The sequence below is a fragment of the Oryx dammah genome, unplaced genomic scaffold, assembly GCF_014754425.2.
Source record: "Oryx dammah isolate SB20612 unplaced genomic scaffold, SCBI_Odam_1.1 HiC_scaffold_26, whole genome shotgun sequence".
In the NCBI taxonomy this organism is placed as follows: domain Eukaryota; kingdom Metazoa; phylum Chordata; class Mammalia; order Artiodactyla; family Bovidae; genus Oryx; species Oryx dammah.
This window is the reverse complement of record NW_024070210.1, coordinates 21,981,018-21,999,910: the sequence shown is the minus strand read 5'-3', so window position 1 is coordinate 21,999,910 and position 18,893 is coordinate 21,981,018. Positions and strand designations below refer to the sequence as shown.

Below are 18,893 nucleotides of genomic sequence, written 5' to 3'. Positions count from 1 at the left end.
TATAAAAAGCAAATAGGAAGAACTGAGCTAGAGGAAGTGTGAGAGGAAGAAGGACTGAGGGACAAAGAAGGCTGGAACCCAGAAGTACAGATGGAGATGGCTATTTACGCCTACAATCAGAAGGTTCACCAGCGCTGCCCTGTGGAAAGGGCCCTGCTCTTCTATAGACTAAAATTGAGATAAAGAAAGTGAACTGGTCAAGTCTAGAGAAAATGGGGTTCATGTAAGACAAAGGGGAACATACAACACAAGGAAAACCGGTAGAGAGGAGGCAACTTTCTATCGCCTTAAAAAAAAGTTCTGATGAAATTTAAATGGATGAATTGTATGGCATGTGAATTATATTTTAATAAATCTGTTATTTTTAAAAAGTGTTGTTAAATTGAGCAATGTATGACTCCGTTTACCATTTAATCAGCATGCTTAATTAGCTCAGTCTGTAATAGCACCTCCCCGTCCCCCCCCGCCCCCCACCACCGTCAAAATTCCCTCACTCTGTAGGGTACATTCACTTGGGAATCTCTGTCGGAATAAACCAGTCTAGGAAGGAGACAGAGGATGATGAATACAGAAGTAGCAGTAGGGGAAAAAACTGTTAACTCTTTTAACAGCTCTTCCCCCCATTCTTGCCCTGTTGGGGAAGGAAGCTTTTGTTTGGGGGTATGCCTCGAAGTGGAATATCAGATGTCTCCAGGAGATGATCTAGGGCCAAATTCTACCTAGTCAAAGAGAAAACGATACGATGTGGAGAAGTCAAGTCAGTCCTGAAGAAACCCCAGAAGGCTTATCGTGAAATGATCCCAAGTCTTATTATCTCTGCTACCCCCAAACTGGACGGCATGCCCTGTGCCACTTCGCGAAGAGTTACTCGTGAAGACGATGGATTCCTTGCCAGGATCCCAGAAGTTTCTGGCGAGCTGCCCACTGACGTAAATTAGAAAACCATTCAGGGACCGGGCTGGGTGAAGCGAAGCGCCACGTCCAGCGCAGGGCTCCCCCTTCCTCCCTCTAGACGTAGGAAAAGGGATGGGGTAGGGAGGGCAGAAGGCGAGCGGGAACGCCAGATCAGCCGTCTTCGCCCTCCTACCCTGGGCCGGGTTTCGGGGAGCCGCCCCCAGCGTACCCCATCCCCACTCGCCCGCCTTGGGCCCACGACCCCCCAAGATGAGGGCGGCGGCGAGCGCCCCCAGGGGCCGCAGGCGCACCTCCTCCGGGGCAGCTGTCGCCACCACCCGCCCGGCCCCGGCCTCCCCGGGAGCAATAGGCTATCGATTCAGCTGCCTGTCGCTAGGAGCCCCGGGAGAGCGAGGCCTACATCGCCCGGCCGGAACCCCGGCCTCGATTTCGCCACCTACCCCACACCGGAGGGGGAGCCGCGGGAGTGGGGCGGGGGGGCGGGGGGAGGCAGTCAAGCCCAGGTGGGCGGGAGGAAGAGGCGCGAAGACCACCTGCAACGGGCAGGCGCGGGGGAAAGAGGGTGCGGGCTCGCGGCTCCCGCCAACCAGTCTCCCGGGGTCGCACCCCTACCCCACCACCCCCACCCCCTGCCCTCACAAGTTGCGCATTCAAGTTCAGGCCGGTGCCCCTTGGCCTTCCAGAGTCCTCGGCACTCCCGAAACCAGAAAAAAAACAAGACACGGAAGAGACCACCCCCAGGACCCGAGGAGATGGTGCTGGGCCCCCGAGGGCGCCGAAGGGGGCGGCCCAGAGGGACCCGCCCGTCACCTCCCCTCGGCTCACCCGGAGTCGCAGCCCCGACCCCTCCCGGCGGCCAGCCCTGTCACCGCCCTACCCCGGCCCCCCCCCCCAGGCCCCTTCCCAGGACGCCGGCGACAGGGGCGCGAGCTCCCCCTCCCTTCCCCCACCCCGGCCTCAGGCGCGCCTCGGCCTCCTCCCCCTCCAAATCGCCCAGAGGCCCCCGCACCTTTTAAAGTACACGAAGGAAGAGTTTCCCATCAAACTTTGTCAGGCCGTAACCTCGCCCCCCACCCCCTCGCCGACCCACACTTCCAGGGCAGTCATCAGGACAGATCACTTTACACTCGGGATAAAGCGAATTAAGGACCTGTCAACCATTTTAGGTCTTTTTTTTTTTTTTTTTTAATAGAAGACATCCTCTTCTTTCCCCTTCCACCCTCCCCCTGCCAGGGTTTTAATCTGACACCCACCTTCCCACCGCCGAAGAAAGGGGGGGGGGTGGTGGGTTGAGAAGGGAGGGGGTACGGACGGAGGGCAGGAGGAGGGTGGTGAGAGAGAGAGAGAGCGAGCGAGCGGAAAGGGGAGGTTGGAAGGGGGCCGGGAGGCGCGGGGAGGGGAAGGGGGTTGATTTACCTGAGACCAGCCACTGGCCTCCATTGTTGGAGAATTCAATGGCATTGACACAGCCGAAGTGGCCGAGGAGGTCCTTCTTGTAGAGGTTTCTGCAGCCTCGCAGGCGTCTCCTCTGAAAGTCCTGAGTGAGCAGGGGGTCCCCATGCAAGCCCCGCTGGGACAAGAAGCCCACCACTGACCTCATGCTGCCCCCCAGGCCAGCTCTCCTCTTCATGCTGGAACCGCCGCCGCCGCCGCCGCCGCCGCCGCTCGCTCGCGCCGCCGCCCCTCCCTCGGCCTCACGCGCGGCCGCCGCTCTCCACCCCCCCCACCCGGCCCTCCCCCCGCGCTGAGATCCGGCTGGTTCTTTTAACCAGCCATAGCAAGAGACGGAGCGAGGTGTGCAGACACTCGGTGGCGTTCGCGGCTTCCTGACGGTCCCCTCCCTCCCCTTTCCTCCAACCCCTCCCAGACTCCTCCCTCTCCTTCTCCGCCTCCTCCAGCAGCTGATCCACAGCTGCGGCCGCGCTTCCGCGATGCGCGAGGCCCTTCCGCCGGCCGCGGGGGGCCGGGAGAACGCTGGCGGCGACGGCCCCTCCCCCGCCGCGGGCTGCGGGGCCGGAAGAACCCGGGCGGCTGGCCTTGAGACCGCGGGCGGCGGCTGGGGCTTTCGCACCGCAGCTCCTCCCTCGTGCGAGGACCCGGGTCGCTCTGGGCGGAGGCCGGGCTGCACCCCACCCGCCCCCTCCCTGAGCGGTGCACTCTGTGAAGTTAGAGGCGCGCAACAATCAAAGTGGCCGCGGGGCCGCGGACTCGCCTTCCTCCCCCGGCGGCCCACGGTCCATCGCCGCCCTGAGTCCCGGCGGGAGCCGGGACGAGTGTGCTCCCGGGTCTCTCTCTCTTTTTTTTTTTCCGGTCCGGAAAATGCAGCCCGAGGTGGCACAGAGGTGGAGGGAGGGTTGCAGACGGAGGCTCTGGTCGGACTCCCTCAGTTCGTCTCATCCTTGGGCCGTCCGAGTCCTGCCCAAGAGAAGGGGATCAGGAGTTAGGACTGGACACTTGGGGGTAAGGTTGCTTGAAAGTGAAAGTCGCTCAGTCGTGTCCCGACTTTCTGCGACCCCATGGACTATACAGTCCACGGAATTCTCCAGGCCAGAATACTGGAGTGGGTAGCCTTTCCCTTCTCCAGGGGATCTTTTCAACCCAGGGATTGAACCCAGGTCTCCCGCTTTGCGGGCGGATTTTTTAACAGCTGAGCCACAAGGGAAGCCCAAGGTTGCTTGGCGCCGGAAAGATATTTTTAACACCACCCTTCCCCCATTCAGTTCCCTAATTTTCCCTTCCTCCAGCCATTCATTGAGAAAGAATGAACTGGGTTCCATCCGTTAGACGATAAAGTGGTATATGGGGGGGGGGAGGGGGATGAGGAGAGGAGGGGGAATAAATTTTTCAGATCTGGCAAGAAAATTGCCAAAACCGAGTTGAGAAAGGTCCAGGTGAGCAGAAAGGACTTCTGTTCATTAGTTCCAGGTTCATCTGCAAAACACAAGACCGCGTTATTCGAAAATAATACTACATGTTATTTAATTGGGTGTGTTGAGGTCCTCTTCAAGGTCTTGAGTGTGGAGCTCTGAGGCTGTACAGCTGTTAACTAGCAGCTTCCTACCAGGCCGGAAGCAGCTGCATTTTAGTGGCCTGGAGCCGGAGCCTCTGCAGTGACCCCAGTGAGGAGAGTGTTAAGTGCTTTGGAATTCTATCAGATCCTGAAAAAAAAAAAAAAGTCACCTTATTCGGTGTAATGTATTAGGTTGGGGCAAAAGTAATTGTTGTTTTGGACCATGAATTTTAAATCATTATGATGCTAAGCCGCTTCAGTCGTGTCAGACTCTGTGCGACCCCATAGACGGCAGCCCACCAGGCTCCCCCGTCCCTGGGATTCTCCAGGCAAGAACACTGGAGTGGGTTGCCATTTACTTCTCCACTGCATGAAAGTGAAAAGTGAAAGTGAAGTCGCTCAGTCATGACCAACTTTTAGCGACCCCATGGACTGCAGCCCACCAGGCTCCTCCATCCATGGGATTTTCCAGGCACGAGTACTGGAGTGGGGTGCCATTTCCTTAGGCTCCTCTAATAAGCAACTAGCTCAGATCCAGAGGAGAAAGGGTCAGCTGTGCTGCTTCGACGCCATGGGGACCGTTTTCCCTCGGGACGTCTCATCTAAGTCACTGCAAACAGAGCTGGGAGACGCATGACCGAGGTGATGGGGCGGCCCTGTCACCCAGTGCATTTACTCATTCGTTCATGTGTCCGTTTATTTATTTAACAAACTTTTATTTGGACCATGAATTTTAAATCATTATAATTACGCTCAAACTCATCTTTATTAATCAAGATAGAGACTATTACAATCAACACACTTTTGCTAACAAAAAATAACTTTGTTTATTCCTGTAGCATAAAAATCTGTGCTTTGGGATACGAGGAACTTTTGGAAAGCGTTTTCTGCATCCTGCTAGTAGTGAAAGTGTTTTCCCTGCAAAAGGTTATTGAGATTCTTGAAGAAGTGGTAGTCAGTTGGTGAGAGGTCAGGTGAATATGGCCGATGAGGCAAAACATAGCCCAATTCATTCAACTTTTGCAGTGTAGTTGTGTGAGGTGCAGTCGGGTGTTGTCATGGAGAAGAATTGGACCCTTTCTGTTGACTAATGCTGGCTGCAGGCGTTGCAGTTTTTTGGTGCATCTCATCGATTTGCTGAACATACTTATAGATATCCCAGTTTTCCCAGGATTCAGAAAGATGTAGTGTATCAGATTGGCAGCAGACCCCCAAACGGTGACCATGACCTTTTTTTGTTGTTGTCGTAAGTTTGGTTTGGGGTTGTGCTTTAAGAATCACTGAACTAAAATGGACCAGAATGGATGAATTTAATTCAAATGACCATTATATGTATAACTGTGGGCAAGAATCCCTTAGAAGAAGTGGAGTAGCCCTCATAGTAGACAAGAGGCCAGAATGAAGTACTTGGGTACAGTCACAAAAATGACAGAATGATCTCTGTTCGTTTCCAAGGCAAACCATTCAGTATCACAGTAATCCAAGTCTATGCCCCAACCACTAATGCCGAAGAAGCTGAAGTTGAACAGTTCTATGATGACCTACAAGACCTTCTGGAACTAACACCAAAAAAAGATGTCCTTTTCATCATAGGGGACTGGAATGCAAAAGTAGGAATCTAGAGATACCTGGAGTAACAGGCAAGTTTGGCCTTGGAGTACAAAATGAAGCAGGGCAAAGGCTAACAGTTTTGCCAAGAGAACGCACTGGTCATAACAAACACCCTCTTCCAACAACATAAGAGAAGACTCTACACATGGACATCACCAGATGGTCAATACCAAAATCAGATTGATTATACATTTGCAGCCAAAGATGGAGAAGCTCTATACAGTCAGCAAAAACAATCAAGAACTGACTGTGGCTCAGATCATGAACTCCTTATTGCCAAATTCAGACTTAAATAGAAGAAAACAGGGAAAACCACCAGACCATTCAGATATGACCTAAATCAAATCTCTTATGATTATACAGTAGAAGTGACAAATAGATTCAAGAGATTAGATTTGATAGAGTACCTGAAGAACTATGGCGGGAGGTTCGTGACATTGTACAGGAGGCAGTGATCAAGACCAGCCTCAAGAAAAAGACATGCAAAAAGGCAAAATGGGTGTCTGAGGAGCTCTTACAAATAGCTGAGAAAAGAAGAGAAGCTAAAATCAAAGGAGAAAGGGAAAGATATTCCCATCTGAATGCAGAGATCCAAAGAATAGTAAATCTTTACAATGCAAAGAAACAGAGAAAAACAATAGAATGGGAAAAACTGGAGATCTCTTCAAGAAAATTAGAGATACAGAGGGAACATTTCATGCAAAGTTGGGCACAATAAAGACGAAAATAGTATGGACCTAACAGAAGCAGAAGATATTAAGGAGAGGTGGCAGAAATACACAGAAGAACTATATAAAAAAGATCTTCACGACCCAGATAACCACGATGGAGTGATCACTCACCTAGAGTCAGACATCCTGGAATGTGAAGTCAAGTGAGCCTTAGGAAGCATCGCTATGAACAAAGCTAGTGGAGGTGATGGAATTCCAGTTGAGCTATTTCAAATCCTAAAAGATGATGCTTTGAAAGTGCTGCACTCAGTATGCCATCGAATTTGGAAAACTCATCAGTGGCCACTGGACTTGAAAAGGTCAGTTTTCATTCCAATCCCAAAGAAAGGCAATGCCAAAGAATGTTCAACCTACCACATAATTGCATTCATTTCATATACTAGCAAAGTGATGCTCAAAATTCTCCAAGAGAGGAGGCTTCAATAGTTTGTGAACGGAGATCTTGCAGATGTTCAAGCTGGATTTAGAAAAAGGCAGGGGAACCAGAGATCAAATTGCCAACATCCGTTGAATCATAGAAAAAGCAAGAGAGTTCCAGAAAAACATCTATTTCTGCTTTATTGACTACACCAAAGCCTGTGTGGATCACACAAACTGGAAAATCTTAAAAGAGAAGGGAATATCAGCCCACCTTACCTGCCTCCTGAGAAATCTGTATGCAGGTCAAGAGTTAGAAGCAACAGTTAGAACTGAACATGGAACAGCAGACTGGTTCCATATTGGGAAAGACGTACATCAAGACTGTATATTGTCACCTTGCTTCTTTAACTTATGTACGGAGAACATCGTGCGAAATGCTGGGCTGGATGAAACACAGCTAGAATCAGGATTGCCGGGAGAAATATCAGTAACCTCAGATATGCAGATGACACCACCCTTATGGCAGAAAGTGAAGAAGAGCTAAAGAGCCTCTTGATGAAAGTGAAAGATGAGAGTGAAAAAGCTGGCTTAAAAATCAACATTCAAAAAACTAAGATCCTGGCATCCAGTCCCATCACTTCATGGCAAATAGATGGGAAAACAACGGTATCAATGACAGACTTTATTTTCTCGGGCTCCAAAATCACTGCAGATGGTGACTGCGGCCATGAAATTAAAAGACACTTGCTCCTTGTAAGAAAAGCTGTGACCAACGGAGACAGCATATTAAAAAGCAGAGACATTACTTTACCAACAAAGGTCTGTCTAGTCAAATGTATGTATTTTCCATTAGTCACGTATGGATGTAAAAGTTGGACCATAAAGCTGAGCACCTAAGGATTAATGCTTTTGAACTGTGGCGTTGCAGAAGACTCTTGGGAGTTCCTTGGACTGCAAGGAGATCCAACCAGTCAATCTAAAGGAAACCAGTCCTGAATATTTTTGGAAGGACTGATGCTGATGCCCCAATAGTTTGGCCACCTGATGTGTAGAACTGACATTGGAAAAGACCCTGATGCTGGGAAAGATTGAAGGTGGGAGGAGAAGGGGACAACAGAGGATGAGATGGTTGAATGGCATCACCCGCTCGATGGACATGAGTTCGATCAAGCTCCGGGAGTTGGTGATGGACAGGGAAGCCTGGCGTGCTACAGTCCATGGGATCTCAAAGAGTCGGACACAACTGAACAACTGAAGTGAACTTGGAGCTTCTTCTCAGTCCAATCACTGAATTGACTGTTGCTGGGAGTCATATAAAATCCACTTTCATCACATGTCACAATCCCATCAAGAAATGGTTTGTTTATTGTTTCGTAGAATAAGAGAAAATGATGATCATTTTGACTTGAAGTCAGCTTGAGACTCCCATTGGTCAAGCTTTTTCACCTTTCCAATTTGCTTCAAATGGTGAATGACCATGGAACAGCTGATGTTGAGTTCTTTGGCAACTTCTCATGTAGTTGTAAGAGGATCATCTTCAATGATGCTCTCACTTAGTTGGTCACTGTCAACTTCTGATGGCTGGCCCCTGGGCTTTTCATCTTCAAGGCTCCTTTGCAAAACTTGAACCACCACTGCACTGTACATTCGTTAGCAGTTCTTGGTCCAAATGTTGTTGGTGTTGTGAGTTGTCTCCACTGCTTTATGACCCATTTGAACTCAAAACATCACTCAAATTCACTTTTTGTCTAACATCATTTCTGTAATATAAAATAAATATAAAACAAACAGCAAGTAGTAAGTTATCTACTGGGAAAAATTGAGGGCAAGAGGAGAAGAGGGCAACAGAGGATGAGATGGTTGGATGATATCACTAACTGAGTGGACATGAGTTTGAGCAAACTCAGGGAGATAGCGATGGACAGAAGCCTGGCGTACAGCAATTCATTGGGTCACAAAGAGTCTGACACAACTTAGTGACTGAACAACAACAACAAGAAGTAAGTTATTAGCAAAAAAAAAAAAAAAGAAATGAGCATTAAAACAATTTATAAATAACCACACTTAAGAATGTATTCCAATATCAAATGGCAAAGTTCAACAATGCAAAACCACAATTACTTTTGCACCAATCAAATACTTTCCCCAGAAGTTATCCGCTGTGGTTAAACAGCAATAAACTACAATAGGCAGATGTCAGTTTTGCCCTTTTAGTTTATCAAGAATTATATCCTCTGTATCAGAGATAACACATAAGCAGTTAAGTATACCACCATGAAAGATGAGCTGAAATGAAAAATACACTCATTAAGCAAAATCACAGACTTCTACTTTTCATATAAGGACAATGATAAGATTAATAATACTAATAAAAGTGCAAGTAAATGCTTAATTTAAAAGTCAAGATTATAACAAATGTTACAAAACTTAACAGAAATTCTCCAAATTCCAAAAATTATGGTTTTAATGGAGTATTATTTTCCTAAACAGGAAAATGTGTAATACTTTCTTTTAAAAAGTTCAATTCTCAGGATGCTTCATGCTATGAAGCACCTGAAAATTTTAGCACCATAAAAATTAGTAGTGGTATGACAGCTTGATTGGGCTTCCCAGGTGGCCCAGTGGGTAAAGAATCTGCCTGCAATGCAGGAGAAGTGGGTTCAGTCCCCAGGTCAGGAAGATCCCGTGGAGGAGGGCATGGCAACCTACTCCAGTTTTCTTGCCTGGAGAATCCCATGAGCCTGGCAGGCTTACAGTCCGTAGGATCTCAAAGAGTTGGACATGACTAAAACCTCTGAGTATGCATGCACTGACCAGCTTGATTATAACCAACATTTTTTCTTCACATCTACCAAATCTTTTCTTCATAGCAATGTCTTAATGTGCAGTTAAACATGGGTTTTGGGGTTATATCAATATGTTCCCCCCATAAGTTCTCTTGAGAGCAGGGACTGTGCCTGTTCTTTGCATGCCTGTGTGTCCAGAGCTAGCACATGCTGAAACTGAGTAGCCATTCGAGTATTTGTTGAATACATAAATGAAGTCAAGGACAGGGGAAGGTAATGATCAGTTTCAGGCAGCTGCGCATCAGTCTGAGGTATCTGTGCTTAATTCCAGTGGAGACGATTTCAAAGCCAGTTTCTCATCTCACTGTTCTTTTGCTTGACCTACTCAATCCATACATTCAAGAATAAGGAGCCCCTCTGGCTCCTTCCAATTGATAGGACATCATCTATACCTATTTCATTTTGCCTGGGGTGGGGTAGATGTGAACAGTGATGATGTGATTGAACATATATTACTGTGGCAATATATGACACCCTCCTCTCCCCTCTCAAGCACATACCTCTTCTCTACAATTTTAAATGTAACTTGATTTTTCCCAATCCCTGGAATAACTGTCCCATTTATCTCAGCCTAAAAATAGACCAGGATCTGGTCACAAGCCAGCCCAGTTCTAGGACCTTGCTAGAAACTTCCTTAACTGTTCAGTGAACAGCCAGAACAGAAATATAAGGACCACTGTCTGTTTATATCATACTGCTAGACTGGGCAGCTTTTGTAAGGTGAGTGCATAAAATCTCTTATTCATGTAATTAGAGTCGCCAGGTAAAATGCAAGATGCCCAATTCTATATGAATTTCAGATAAGGAATAATTTTTAGCATAACTATGTCACATGTAATATTTGAGATATACTGAAATTATTATTCATTGCTTGTCTGAAAATCAAATTTAACTAAGCATCATGTATTTTTATTTGCAATATCTGGCAACTCTATCTATAATATAACCCAGCTTCAGAAGATCAAGCCCCATGATATCTACTGGCTTTTATTATGAATTGATCCTTCTATCATTTGTTGCAAACTAATAATATTGAATATAACTATTAAAATACAATTATATAACACAGGGAGCTTCCCTGGTGGCTCAGACAGTGAAGAATCTGCCTGCAATGTGGGAGACCCAGTTTCAATCCCTAGGTCGGGAAGATCCCCTGGAGAAGGGAATGGCAGCCCACTCCAGTATTTTTGCCTGGAGAATCCCATGGACAGAGGAGCCTGGCAGGCTGCAGTCCATGGGGTCTCAAAGAGTTGGAACACAACTGAGTGACTAACACCAGAAAAGGCAATGGCACCCCACTCCAGTACTCTTGCATGGAAAATCCATGGATGGAGGAGCCTGGTGGGCTTCAGTCCATGGGGTCACTAGGAGTCGGACACGACTGAGTGACTTCACTTTTACTTTTCACTTTCATGCATTGGAGAAGAAAATGGCAACCCACTCCAGTGTTCTTGCCTGGAGAATCCCAAGGATGGGGGAGCCTGGTGGGCTGCCATCTCTGGGATCGCACAGAGTCAGATACGACTGAAGCGACTTAGCAGCAGCAGCAGAGTGACTAACACACATATATAACAGAGATATTTTATCAACTTCAGTGACCATTTGAGCTTGGCCTTTTTTGATATAGGCATTTATATTAAAAAAAAAAAAAGAGCCAGTGTACTTAGCTTAAAAATGGCAAATGAAATTGGACTCCTGAGTAATCTCTCCAGTACATACAGTATGTGGAGGAAGAGGGAGAAAAAGTAAAAAATTTATATTTTTCTTACCTAGGCCCAGAAAATTTTGTGTATTAGCATTCATATTCAGAAAGCCTTGAAACTCTGTTTTGAAAACTTCATTCTGGAAAAACCAAGATATGGAAATTGCTTAACATGAGAACTCTTACTTAATTGCTCCACCATGAGTTGAATGCCAATTAAACATAAAATTCCCAGGAATCATTTACTCTGATTTCTATTTTTCCTGGCCCTGATATCACTAAAGAAAAATAAAGAATCTTAAAAACTGACTAAATATTTAAGGAAATGCTCATACATTAGAAATTGTTTCAAAAAAGAAAACAGAAAACGCTAAGCCCCTTCTCACACATTTACTAAATTTTAGCATATAATATTAAAAGCTATATATGAATACCAGGCGGTTCAGATAGGAAAGAATCTGCCTGCAATGCAAGAGACCCGGGTTCGATCCCTGGGTCGGGAAGATCCCCTTGAGAAGGGAATAGCTACCCGTTCCAGTATTCTTGCCTAGAGAATTCCATGAACAGAGGAGCCTGGTGGGCTACAGTCCATGGGGTCACAAAGAGCCGGACAGAACTGAGTGGCTAAGACACAGATAAGAGATATTAATTTAGACAAAGATCAATGTGTCAAATATATGTATAATTTAACTGTAATGTCATCTAAGTTTTAAAGAATCAGGTATTTATTGGTCATTTCAAACAGACAACAGCCAATTTGGGGGAATAAGAAATATCTATTTAATTGCAAATTCCTCCAACAGAATCTAGGACATATGTCCTTTCTAAATAATTTTATTAGGTATGATTGAAATACCATAAAATTCACCTTTTTAAAGTTCACAATGGAGTGGCTTTTAGTATATTTACAAAGTAGTGCAACCATCACCACTAATTCAGAACATGTTCATTACCCCAAAGGGAAACTCCACTCACATAAGCAGTCGGTGCCCAATCCTCCCTCCTTTTAGCTCCTGGCCACCGCTCATCAATTTACTGTCTCTGGATTTGCCCCTTCTGGACATTTCATCTGGGTTCAGTTCAGTTCCACCAGTCAGTCGTGTCCAACTCTTTGCGGCCCAATAGACTGCAGCACGCCAGGCTTCCCTGTCCATCACCATCTCCCGGAGCTTGCTCAAACTCACGTCCATCGAGTCAGTGATGCCATCCAACCATCTCATCCTCTGTTGTCCCTTTCTCCTCCTGCCTTCAATCTTTCCCAGCATCAGGGTCTTTTCCAATGAGTCAGGTCTCCGGATCAGGTGGCCAAAGTAATCATATGAGTGGAATCATAATATGTGGTCTTTGTATCTGGCCTCCTTCATTTTACAGTGTTTTCAAAGTTTATCCTTGTTGTAGCATGTATCCTCCATACTTTTCTTATACCAAATTATGTTCTGCTGTATGGACAAGACTACATTTTGCTTATCCATTCTTCAGTTAATAGGCATTTGGGTTTTTTCCACTTTGGGGTTATTATGAATAATGCTGCTATTAACATTTGTGTACAAGTTTTTGTGTGGACATACGTTTTCATTTCTTTTGGGTATATATTCCTAGTAGTGAAATTGCTGGGTTATATAACTGTTTATGTTTAATATTGTGAGGAACTTCCAGATTTTTTCCAAAGCAACTGACCATTTTACATTCCTATCAGCAATGTAAGAGGGTTCCAGTTTTTTCCATATCTTTGCCAATCCCTGTTATTATCTTTTTTTTTTTAATTATAGCCATACAAGTGGGTGTAATGGTTTCCCATTATGGTTTTATTTGCAATTCCATAATGGCCTTTGTCACCCTGCTTATTTAACTTATACACAGAGTACATCATGAGAAATGCTGGGCTGGATGAAGCACAAGCTGAAATCAAGATTGCCAGGAGAAATATCAATAACCTCAGATACGCAGATAACACCACCCTTATGGCAGAAAGTGAAGAAGAGCTAAAGAGCCTCTTGATGAAAGTCAAAGAGGAGAGTGAAAAAGTTGGCTTAAAGCGCAACATTCAGAAAACTTAAATCATGGCATCCGGTCCCATCACTTCATGGCAAATAGATAGGGAAACAGTGGAAACAGTGGCTGACTTTATTATTTTTTTTTTTTTGGCTCCAAAATCACTGCAGATGGTGATTGCAGCCATGAAATTAAAAGATTCTTACTCCTTGGAAGGAGTTATGACCAACATAGACAGCATATTAAAAAGCAGAGACATTACTTTGTCAACAAAGGTCCGCCTAGTCAAGGCTGTGGTTTTTCCTAAGTAGTCATGTATGGATGTGAGAGTTGAACTATAAAGAAAGCTGAGCACAGAATTGATGATTTTGAACTGTGGTGTTGGAGAAGACTCTTGAGAGTCCCTTGGACTGCAAGGAGATCCAACCAATCCATCCTAAAGGAGGTCAGTCCTGGGTGATCATTGGAAGGACTGATGTTGAAGCTGAAACTCCAATATTTTGGCCACCTGATGTGAAGAGCTGACTCATTGGAAAAGACCATGATGCTGGAAAAGATTGAGGGCAGGAGGAGAAGGGGATGACAGAGGATGAAATGGTTGGATGGCATCACTGACTCAATGGACATGAGTTTGGGGAAACTCCGGGTGTTGGTGATGGACAGGGAGGCCTGGCATGATGCAGTTCATGGGGTCGCAAAGAGTCGGACACGACTGAGCGACTGAACTGAACTGAATGGCCTTTGATGTTGAGCATCTTTTCATGTGCTTACTGGCCAGTTGTACATCTTCTTTGGAGAAATCCTTTGCCCATTCAAAAACTATTTGTCTTTTTATTGCTGAGTTGTAAGAGTTCTTTATGTATTTTAGACACAAGTCTTTTATCAGATCATGACTTTTATATACGTTTTCTCATTTTGTGAGTTTTCATTTTCTTGATCGTATCCTTTGAATTACAATTTTAAAATTCTGATGTGGTCTAATTACCTATTTTTTCTTGGGTTACTTGTTTCTTTGGTGCCATTTCTGAAAAACCACTCCTAATCCAAAGTTGGAGAAGGCAATGGCAACCCACTCCAGTACTCTTGCCTGGAAAATCCCATGGATGGAGGAGCCTGGTAGGTTGCAGTCCATGGGGTCACTAAGAGTTGGACATGACTGAGCGACTTTACTTTCACTTTTCACTTTCATGCATTGGAGAAGGAAATGGCAACCCACTCCAGTGTTGTCGCCTGGAGAATCCCAGGGACGAGGGGAAACTGGTGGGCTGCTGTATATGGTGTCGCACAGAGTCTGACACGACTGAAGCGACTTAGCAGCAGCAGCAATCCAAAGTTACAAAGATTTACTCCTCCTGTATTAATTGTAAGAATTTTATAGTCTTAAACTCTTACATTTAGGTTTATTATCCGTTTTAAATTAAGTTTTATATATGTGTGTATGCTCAACCCTGCCAGGCTCTTTTGTCTGAAATTTTCCAGGCAAGGATACTGCAGTGGGTTGCCATTTCCTACTCCAGGGGATCTTCCTGACTCAGTGATTGAACCATGTCTCTTGCTTCTCTTGCATTGCAGGCAGATTCTTTACCACTGTGCCACCTGGGAAGCCCAAGTTTTGTGTATGGTATGAATTACGGTTCCTACTTTATTCATTTGCATGTGAACATCTAGTCATCTCAGCACCATTTTTAAAAAAGACAATTCTTTTCTTCCATTGAATTGCTAATATATGGAAGCACAATAGATTTTTGTATGTTGACCTTGTATCCTGGAAATTTGCTTAACTTGTTTATTACCTCAAATAGTTTTTTGGTAAGTTTCTTAAAAGTTCTAAGTACTAAATCATGTCATGGGCTAAAGTAGTTTTATTTCTTCCTTTTCAATCCACATGCCTTTTATTTCTTTTTTTACCTAATTGCCTTGGCTAGAACCTCGAACACAATGTTGAATAGAAGTAGTAAAAGGAGACAGCTTGTCTTGTTCCTAATATTGCTTGTGTGCTCAGTTGCTTCAGTCTGGATCTGACTCTGAGACCCTATAGACTGTAGCCTGCCAGGCTCCTCTGTCCATGGGATTCTACAGGCACAAATGAGAATGGATTGCCATGTCTTCCTCCAGGGGATCTTCCCGACTTAGGGATCAAACCCATCTCCCACATCTCCTGCATTGCTGGCAGATTATTCACCCACTGAACCACTGGGAAGCCTGTTCCCAATATTAGTCACCATTAAATACTATGTTAACTGTGAGTTTTATAAGATTCCCTTATCAGGTTGCAGAACTTTCTTTTTATTCCTATAATGTTTTTATTATGAAAAGATGGTAGATTATATCAAATGTTTTTTCTTTGTATGTTGAGATGATAATATGGTTTTTGTCCTTTATTCTACTAATATGATTTTCATACATTAAATCAATCTTTCATTTCTGCAATAAATCCTACTCAGTCATGGTGTTTAATCTTTTTTATATATTGCTGGATTCACTTTACTAGTATTTTGTTGAGTTTTTTTTTTTTTAACTATACTCATAGAGATGTTGGTTTTTATTTTTCTGGTGATGTTTTTGTCTGGTTTTGGTGTCAGGGAAATACTGGCCTTACAAAATGAGATGGCAGTCCAGCAACTATTTTCTGGAAGCGTTTGTGAAGGATTAGTGCTAATTCTTTTTTAAACAGTTGGTAGGATTCCCTAGGGAAGTCATCTGGCCCAGGCTTTTCTTTGTAGGAAGATTTCGATTACCGATTCAATCTCTTGTTAGAATTCTATCCAGATTTTCTGTTTCTTCTTCATTCAATTTTGGTAGTTTGGGTATTTCTAGGAATCATCTTGGTTGTCTAATTTGTTGGCATGTTGATAGTATTCCCTTTTAATTCTATTTCTGTAAGATTATAATAGCATCTCATTCCTGATTTTAGTAATGTGAATCTTATCTCTTTTTTCTTTGTCAGTTCAGCTGACTTGTCAATTTTGTTGATATTTTCAAAGAACAAAGTTTTGGTTTTTTGTTTATTCTATCTATTGTTTTTTATTTGTTTCAGTTCAGTTCAGTTCAGTCGCTCAGCTGTGTCCGACTCTTTGCGACCCATGGACTGCAACATGCCAGGCCTCCCTGTCCATCACCAACTCCTGGAGTTTACTCAAACTCATGTACATTGAGTCAGTGATGCCATCCAACCATCTCATCCTCTGTCATCCCCTTCTCCTCCTGCCTTCAATCTTTCCCAGCATCAGGGTCTTTTCCAGTGAGTCAGTTCTTCGCTTTAGGTGGCCAAAGTATTGGAGTTTCAGCTTCAATATCAGTCCTTACAATGAACATTCAGGACTGATTTCCTTTAGGAGGGACTGGTTGGATCTGCTTGCAGTCCAAGGGACTCTCAAGAGTCTTCTGCAACACCACTGTTCAAAAGCATCAATTCTTTGGCACTCAGCTTTCTTTATAGTCCAACTCTCATATCCATAAATGACTACTGGTAAAACCATACCCTTGACTAGACAGACCTTTGTTGGCCCTTTTGTTTGTTTACTTTATTTATTTCTGCTCTAGTCTTTATTATTTCCTTCCTTCTGCTTGCTTTGGGTTTGGTCTTCTTTTTCTAATATGTTAAGGTAGAAGTTTTGTTAACTGATTTGAAATCTTCCTTTTTAAATATAGATATTTACAGCTATTAATTTCTTTCTAAGCACTGTTTTAGCTGCATCCCATAAGTTTCTGTGTGTTGTGTGTTTTCATTCACCGCAAGGTGATGTTTAATTTTCCTTGTGATTTCTTCCCTGGCCCATTAGTAATTTAAGAGTGTATTGCTTAACTTCCACATATTGTGAACTTCCTAAAATTCTTTCTGTTATTGATTTCTAATACATTTTTTAAAGGGGGCATTTTTTCACAGGTTTTGAAGTGAGTTTCTAGCTTGTGAAGTAATTGAATTCAGTAATTAAAGTCAGAATAACATTTGTTACTAGAATTTGCAAATCACATCCAACTTACTCTCCAGACATTTGGTTCAAGTTTTCCATGCATAATTCTTCACGATGAATGAAGAAATTCAGTTTGAAATAACCATTAATGGAGTGAAAGTGAACAGAAATCCTCAATGGGCAGGATTATTCATTCGATATTTACTCAGTGGTATCTTCTGTGCTATTCAAGGCCAACTATCTGGGTTTTGTATATTTGAAGTTTTCTTGATGAAATTATCATGAACCAGCTGTTTTTACTTATTTAAAATTTTAGGTTTCCACATGAATAACCCCCGGTGAATGGTATGAGAAACTGTTTAAACAGTTATTGTTTATTGCACTGGATATGTAGTCACATAGCCAAAATTTCTTTTCCAGAAATAGTTCCATAGATATATTAAGATTTATTGAGCATCTTCAGTCTGCTAAATACCATTTAGAAAATAAAATTGGGCAATGCCCCTTCCCCAAAGTAAAATATGATCAAGGGGAAGCAAGAAAATTCTTTGATAAAGAGGTCAAATATAAATTGTCATTATGGGTTCAGTGGTAACTGAGAACAGGCTCCTAGAAAATGAACTGACCACAGCATGTGTTTATAAACTTGTTTCCCCTCTCTTCTGAACAAACCACATGAACTCAGGATGTAAATATAATCAGTATTCTCGACTACAGATCTCACTTAAGTTGAAGCTGGTCAAGTACTGGTCAAGTACCTGGCTATCAGTGAACTTGCTAGAAAATAATCATTGTTCAAATCACAAAATGGTAAAGCCGATTGGATCTCAGAAATCAGCTGGTCAGATCCCTTCACCATTCATGGTTTATTTTGACCACTATTAAATCAATAGCATCAACAAGAGATCCTGGCTCACTAGTTGTTGGGTGAAAGAATCTTCCTGAAACGTCTCTGCTCAGGATTCTCTTTTCTCTGTCATTTCAGGTCAAGACTCCTTTATCTGCCTATCAAGTCCCTCCATGATTTGTCTCCACCGTATCTATAATTAGATTGCCTGTTACTCCTCATCATACACCCACCAAGTAGGCTGGTAGCCCATTTTCCCTACATACCCATATGTTCACACTACTCTACCAAGTCCTATACATACTCTGAGGTCCACTTCATCCATCAAAATCCTGTATATATTCTGAGATCCATTTCTTCCATGAGCCCCTTTTCCGACAACTTTAGGCCACATTAGTTTTCCTTTCCTAAGATTTCTATTATGGTTACAGTTAGCATCATAGTTTACCATTTAAATGTTTAATATTTCAGTATCTCCATGTAGTTTTAAAAAGTACCTCACATATTTTTTTTTAATATAACAATCCTGTGTGGTTGGCCAGAATTACAATTTTTCCACTCGAGTAATGTGTTTGGAGTATTTACAATGTGCCAATGCTCTAGGGAGACACAAGGGAAATCATAGTGAGTTAAAAAAAGAAGACCTTGACCAATGTTCATGGTACTTACTGGAGAGAGACAAACTTTAATCAGATAATCATGCAAGTGTAAGATTACAACAATACTAACAGTTGCTAACATTTTTTGAGCATTTATTATGTGGCTGGCACTGTTCCAAATCCTTTACTGATAATAACCTCATTTTATGTTCTTAATCACCCTATGAACAAAGTACTATTATTCTCTATTGCACATGAGGAAAATTACAGTTATGGCACATAAGTGTATAATAACTCAGTATCCACATGTAACAAATTCTTATTGGTAGAGTCCTTAGATCAGTGACTAACTTGTAGTAGACATGT

At 43.6% G+C, this 18,893-nt stretch overlaps 1 protein-coding gene across 2 annotated transcripts in view; it reads right to left on the bottom strand.

Moving 5' to 3' along the window:
- The window catches only part of DCAF5 (DDB1 and CUL4 associated factor 5), a 95,277-nt gene extending 92,643 nt beyond the window's left edge, over positions 1–2,634 (bottom strand). Inside the window, exon 1 of one of the 2 annotated variants that reach the window (XM_040226213.1) lies at positions 2,332–2,634. In XM_040226213.1, the coding sequence (XP_040082147.1) occupies positions 2,332–2,545 (214 nt within the window). In that variant the 5' untranslated portion in view covers positions 2,546–2,634. The remainder of the gene's footprint in view (positions 1–2,331) is intronic. The other variant, XM_040226214.1, reaches the window with a different exon arrangement.
- Positions 2,635–18,893: the final 16,259 nt, after the last annotated feature.